At 39.0% G+C, this 6,868-nt stretch overlaps 1 protein-coding gene across 3 annotated transcripts in view; it reads left to right on the top strand.

Annotated features, from left to right (window-relative positions):
- The window catches only part of FAM168B (family with sequence similarity 168 member B), a 33,808-nt gene that overhangs the window by 609 nt on the left and 26,331 nt on the right, over positions 1-6,868 (top strand). For all 3 annotated transcript variants that reach the window (XM_040474695.1, XM_040474696.1, XM_040474697.1), the window contains exon 2: positions 6,489-6,569. In XM_040474695.1, coding sequence (XP_040330629.1) covers positions 6,500-6,569 — 70 coding nt within the window. In that variant the 5' untranslated portion in view covers positions 6,489-6,499. The remainder of the gene's footprint in view (positions 1-6,488; positions 6,570-6,868) is intronic.

Below are 6,868 nucleotides of genomic sequence, written 5' to 3'. Positions count from 1 at the left end.
CGGGCGGCGGCGCTGCCGGCCGGAAGTGCGGCGCTTTGTGCGGCCGGCCTGGGGCGGCGCCAAGGTCGGGCCAGCGGCTTAGGGTCGCTTGGTGCCCGGGCGGGGTGACGGCCTGGTGGCACCCGCGGCGGTAACCCAGGCTGTGCTTTGTCCGGTGGGACAGACCGGGCCTCTGGGGGCCCGAGGGAGGAGGAACTGGGCGCGGACTGGCGCGCGGGCAGGTGCGGTGTGGGTGGTGGGGGGTGCTGCCCAGGTGGCCGGTGAGAGGTGGAGTCCATGCACAAGAATGTTCGCTGGGTCTTTTTAAGGTCCGACTTAGATCAGGTCAGGAAAACGTATGAAAAATGGGGAGGCAGCAGGGTGTTGTTTTCTCTAACTTAGATTTGGGATTCTTGTGGTTGCAGTCATTTCGAATGTGTAAACTAGTCACCTTGTCTACCTACAAAGTAAAAATGATTCTATTTGCCTGGCAGAAGCTTAGTGTTCGCCCTCCAGCTTGAAAGGCTTTTTAATTTCAGAAAGGACGTTTTGTCGCCCAGTCTGGGTTAACTTTAAAGAGGTGAATCTTTGCAGCATGTCCACAAACGTTATTTTTCTTTTACAGCGTACTCAAGTGTGCGTCTTAATGGGTCGTATGAGTTAATGTTTTATTAAAGTCGTACATGAAAATATTCGGGAGTGTTTGTGGCATGCAAGAAAAAATTATAAGTGAAAAGGTTTGTCTCATTTCCACATTTAAAATTTTCAAGCCATCGTGTAATTGAGATTATTTTCTCAAATATGTAAAAAAGTTTGAAAGTTTTTGCTGTGAGCAATAAGAGGGATCCATTTTACAACTTTGGTGAGTAAGTAATGGATTATTTTTGCTTTGACAGCCAATTGGACAATTTAAAGCTCTTTTTCCTAATGCTGAAGCTACTGTAGTACACGCTGTGAAGATTTCCCTTAAACTTTATAAAGTGGGCTTGCTTTGGTGGGAGGGTTTGTATGTTACTAATGTTTAGTTGTGTTTGTGACTAAATGGAAGCTAAGATTTGATAGAGGTCCCCGCAGGCTTTAAGAGTTGAAGACAGAGCCAGCTGCCTGTGCCTTCTGATGGGTGTCCTTGAGGAGCAATTGCTAAAAGTGTTGAGCAGGTAGCATCCGCTCTTCCTGGCTCCTACCTTTGGAAATAGTGGAAAGATTGGGTTCTGTGTGTGAGGCGAGTGCCTGCAACTCAGGAGGAAGCACCATCTATCTGTTGCTGTAGCTCTTACTGCCCCTGCCCTCTTACCAGGCCGTGATAAATTTGTTAGGATTTTTAGTTACTGTTCTACTCTACACCTGCCTTTCAACTCATTTCTACTTTATGGTTAGAATTGTAATGCCAAAATTGTTGGATTTTCAAACATTGAGAAAATTAGTAGTAGAGGTAGAGGATTAGAATTGGAAAATAAGAACTTAAGTGCGTTGTAAAAATATTTTAATTTTTTGTATGTTCTGTAGTTTAAAGGGAAATTTTATTTCTCACATAAACAGCTTCTTTTTCTAGATCAGTTGAGAGCACTTTTAAAACAACGGAACACTAACCTAAAAGAGTAATAGTTATTTTTCTGATATCTGTGTTCCACTCTACGTATACGCCTTTGAAGTCTTTCCACTCCTGTGTAGAAATACATGAATTTCTTCCAATTTCTACCTCAGTAGTGAAGGTAGAGTTTGAGGGAGTTGAGAACTTTCTCCTCTTTAAAAAAAAAAAAAAGTTTTAAGAGAGAACGAGTGTGCACACTTAATATTTTTTTATATTTGATTAGTGGATATGAAAGCTAAACCCACTGGCCAATCTTAACATCATCACCACAAGTCAAACTGTTTAACACTACGTGCATCCTCATGTGATAGAAGTACTCTGCATCACTTAAGGGTACTGCTACAAAAAAAAATTACAGTCTGCATCAATAGATTCTATACATCCAACTTCCAGTTTACAGACAAATTGGAGGAATAGGGTGGGCAACACCATGAAGCAATCAGACAAACCCAAAAGTTGGGGCATTCTAGAGGACATTTTTATAACTGTAAAATCTTTTTACAGTTTTTTTTCAATATAAATCAAAATCCAAACAAAATCCACCTAATGACTTTTATGTGTAAATCTATTTTAATCTAGAATTGCCCTCCCCACCCCTCTACCTTTTTCCAGACCTTTGACTTACTGAAGAAATTGGGTCATTTGATTTTTAAAATGCCCCCTTTTGGTTTGTTAGTGTTACATAGTTTGACTTGTGATGATGATGTTAAGATTGGCCAGTGGGTTCAGCTTTCATATCCACTAATCAGTAAACAGAAGTTTTCAACAATTGTGAGTTATATATTTTTTAAGTTTATTTATTTTGAGAGAGAGAGAGAGAGCATGGGCGAGCAGGAGTGGAGCAGAGAGAGATGGGGGAGAGAATCCTGGCAGAGCCTGGCGCCAGGCTCAATCGCACAAAGTGTGAGATCATGAACTGAGCCAAAAGCAAGGAAGGATCACGTGCTCAGCTGACTGAGCCAACCAGGTGCCCCTAAATTCTGAGTTATATTTTAAGTAAACATTTCAACTTCATATATATATATATAAATATATATACATATATATATATATATACATATACATATATTTAAAGTAAGCTCTGTGCCGAATATGAGGCTTAAACTCACAACCTAGAGATCAAGAGTCCATGCTCGACTGACTGAGCCAGCCGGGCACCCCTCAATCTCACATTTATTGCTGTGAAAAGTTATATTTTCTATTATTTTATTCAAGAACATTCAGAAGATACATATAAGATACCTGTGTGCCAAGCATTGATGAAATGCAAGGAGACAGAGCTGAGAAAATTATTTTCCCTGTCCTTGAGCCTCAGAATCTTGGGGAAGTCTCATTATTTGAAAAGTAACCTAAGAATCTTTTTGACATTAGTTCACGGACTTTGTCTTTATATTATTCAGGTGTTTTTATTGAATAGGAGAGGGAACTGCAACCTTTTTTTTTATCAGTCTCGTTATATTTTCTTAACCTGTAATTTTTAATTCATTAAAGACTTTCAATCACTCTAGGAAACATTATTAGCCTCTGGGGAAGTAAAAGTGCTTTCAGGAAGTGTAACTTTTGAGTAGTTTGGAACTTATGGTATTGAGAATTCAGGTGCAATTCTGTACATTTTTAGTGGCAAATGTACAGTAGAATTGTGTTACTGGTTTACGCTATGAGATCCTTATGGCAGGAGAGCCTTGTGGTATTCAGTGCTTCATTGAGTTATTTAAAATTTTTGGTTATGAATAACACTATTATAAACATTTGTGTACAAATTTTTGTGTGGATGTATATGTTTTCGTTTCTCTTGGGTATTTACCAAGGAGTAGAATTACCAGATCATATGGTAATGCTTGTGTTAAATTGTTTTGCTATTCATGAGCTTCATTGCCTACTCCATGACATCTACTCAGCCCCACTTCCATAACCATATTTGCTGATTCCCTACAAGTCCAATTGCCCAGTATTACTAAAGTACATCTTGTATTTTCTCACTTCTATGGCTTTTCGGGATCCTGCTTGTCCAGAGCTTGTTGGAAATATCACCTCTGTAATCCAAGTTTTTTCTGACCATTCATTCCCCCCCTCACCTGTTGAATTTTTGCTCTCTCCCTCACCCCTCATAATACTTTATTCTTTGATGGCTCTTAATGTGGCTATTACTACTGTTTGTTCTATATCACCATTATTCATGTTTTTTGTTTTTCAGGACTGGGTTGTCCAGTATAATAGCCATCACCTAGGTGTGACTGTTGAAGTTAAACTAAAATGCGGTTCCTTACATGTGTTAGCCACATTTCAAGTATTCACTAACCAGCCATTAATGGCTACTTTACGTGGATAGGGTAGCCATACCTTTTCTTTTTTCTTTTCTTTTTCTTTTCTTTTCTTCTCTTTTCTTGTCATATGTTTTCACAGAAACTTCTATTGGACAGCACTTTCCTAGATTGTAAACTCAGAACTGGGACTGTGACTTGCTTTTTTTTTTTTTTTCTTTTTTTCCTCTGTGGCCTTTGCATAGTGCTTTGCTTATCTTGAATTCAGTTGAGTAAATGAAATTAGATCCTGGCACAGGATAGAGAAACAGTTTTGGAAGGTATGCACTTTCTAGAGATCATAGTTGAGCTACAGAGATAGATGGAATTTGTGAGGGTTTCCACAATTCTTATGTTGTACATCCACTAAGAATGGGTTAAAAGTGCAGGACAGTAGGGACTGGAAGTTGTCAATTTGCTTATTTATTTATTTGTTTATTGCCAATTTGCTTATTCTTAAACTGTGGGATAAGATACATAATTAATTCTCCTGCTTGCTTTCTATGGCTGCCTGTTATTTTCTGTCATCTGTATTGTAGACATGTGTCATTCACTATGATAGCCTCTAGTCTCATATGACTATTTAAATTTAAGTTGAGGGATGCATGGCTGATTCAGTCAGAGAAGTGTGCAACTCTTGATCTCAGGGTCCTGAGTTCAAGCCTCACTTGGGTATAGAGATTATATAAATAAATAAACTTTAGAAAAACAAATTTGAGTCAGATAAATTTAAAAATCAGATCCTGCAGTAGCCAAGCCATATTTTTGGGTACTTAGTAGTTACTTTTCGCTAATGGCTGCCATACTGGAAGGCACAGAGAGCATCCTCATAGTTGCAGAGGGTACTGTTGGCCTGTACTGATCTAGATTTATCTTTTACCTGTAATTGTGAATGTCATGGTAAAGTTGGCACCTGCCTTTTGGTTTAGAAGTTTAAAAAAAAAATTAGTTTTTCAGATAATGAATATCCAAATCACAGATGTTCCTAATTTATTCCTAATTTAGACTAGAACTTGTTACAAAGGTTAAGGATGGGACCTTGTATATTTTTTTCTGTATTGAACTGCTTGATTATGGATATGCTAAATGAGTCGGGTAAGCTGAGACCTTGAGGTAGTTAATTTTTGCAATATGTCTTTGTAATGGAATTTGATACCTACAGTATTTGAAGGTGCATGTGTTTTTTAAGAAAATCAGCAAGTACTTGCACCTGTTTTGTGCCAGATACTGTTATTGGTGCTGCAGTAAATAGGACTGAGTCCCTGTTCGCTGTCTGCATGGGGCCACTTTCTAGTTGGGGATGTGGTAAGGGAGGCACACACTAAACATGTACATGTACATGTACAAATATATGTACATTTTAATTTTTTTAAGTAGACTTTTTTAGAGCAGCTTTACGTTCACAGCAAAATTGAGCAGAAAGTACAGAGAATTCCCATATACCTATTACCTGTCATCCCCCCACCCTGTGGTGTTTTTATTTTTAAATTTAGGGTCCCCCTTAATCCTTACTACCATGTAAATTTGTGTGAGTGACTTACTGGACGAGGAATGCAGAATAGTCTTGATTAAACTCACTTTCAGAAAATACTTTGGGCGATAGAATTCAGAGGAGCTTGCTGAAGATACTGATGAGAATCATATTTCTATTGAGGAAGGGGTAAATTCATGGTTGTAGCTGGGTAAGTTGAACTTTACGGAAAAAGATTGTGAAAAAACATTGAATGGGTTAATAGAGTTGCTGGGCTGTAGCTGATTTTTCTTTTTTTTTCAACGTTTATTTACTTTTGGGACAGAGAGAGACAGAGCATGAACAGGGGAGGGGCAGAGAGAGAGGGAGACACAGAATCGGAAACAGGCTCCAGGCTCTGAGCCATCAGCCCAGAGTCTGACGCGGGGCTCGAACTCACGGACCGCGAGATCGTAACCTGGCTGAAGTTGGACGCTTAACTGACTGCGCCACCCAGGCGCCCCTGTAGCTGATTTTTCTTTTTAAGAAAATATATGTATATTTAACAAAAGTTATTTAAGAAACAAAGAAAAGTGCAAAAAGAACACTAACCCCACCCCATCTAGAGACAGTCTCTGTTCATATTTTTATATTCTCCCAGATCTTTTCTCCTTGTGTTGGAAGTACACATGCCTGTGCCTCTACTATGTGCGGGTGCAGATTTGATATCATACTACATAATGCAGCATCATTCCCTTCCTTTTTCTGTATAACATTATGTCAGTCATGTTCTTAAACACTTTAAAAAGTAGCTGTACAATATTTCATATTCTGAATAGATCTGGTTTACTTAACTATTCTTTGTTATAAGGACATTTAAATTATAAGGATTTTTTTTTTCACTGGTTTAAGTAGGGCCGTAGAGAGCACTTTTTCCCTTTAACTTCCTATGGACTGAAGAAGCTGTGAAGGAAAGTTTACAATATTAGGTGGGTGCTCTTCAGGACTTCTGGCCTTCCTTTTCTAAGTAGATTGGCAGCAGCCTTAGATGCCTTGTTTTTAGTAGACTAGAGGAGGGACTCTTGCTGTCTGCTGTTTTGAGACTGATGTTGGAGAAAAACTAGAGAATAAAAGTGCTTGGCTAAATCACTTTTTTTTTCCTTTTTAGTTCTTGAAATCATGAATCCTGTTTATAGCCCTGGTTCTTCTGGGGTTCCCTATGCAAATGCCAAAGGAATTGGTTATCCAGGTAAGCAAGTAAAACTTTGTTTTGTTACGGAACTTTGAGCACTTAGTAAATTTCCATGTCCCTAAGAATGCTTCTAGTTGACAAACTTAGCTCAAAGTGAGTTACACAAGGAAGAAAATGTTTTGGCTCATGGAATTGAAAAATCAAGAGGTAGGACTGGATTTGGTCAAAGCTTGATCTGGTGGCTCCAACAGGTGGTACTGGGATCTGATTTCTGCCTCCTGGACTCAGCTTCACTTCCTCAGGATTGGCTCAGTATTGGTCATGGGTTACACTTCTCCCCATTGTGGTCTCTCTCT

This window comes from Herpailurus yagouaroundi, unplaced genomic scaffold, assembly GCF_014898765.1.
Source record: "Herpailurus yagouaroundi ecotype Mexico unplaced genomic scaffold, PumYag 140, whole genome shotgun sequence".
NCBI classification, from domain to species: Eukaryota; Metazoa; Chordata; class Mammalia; order Carnivora; family Felidae; genus Herpailurus; species Herpailurus yagouaroundi.
Note: the sequence above shows the minus strand (reverse complement) of the source record. Positions and strands in the feature narration are given on the sequence as shown.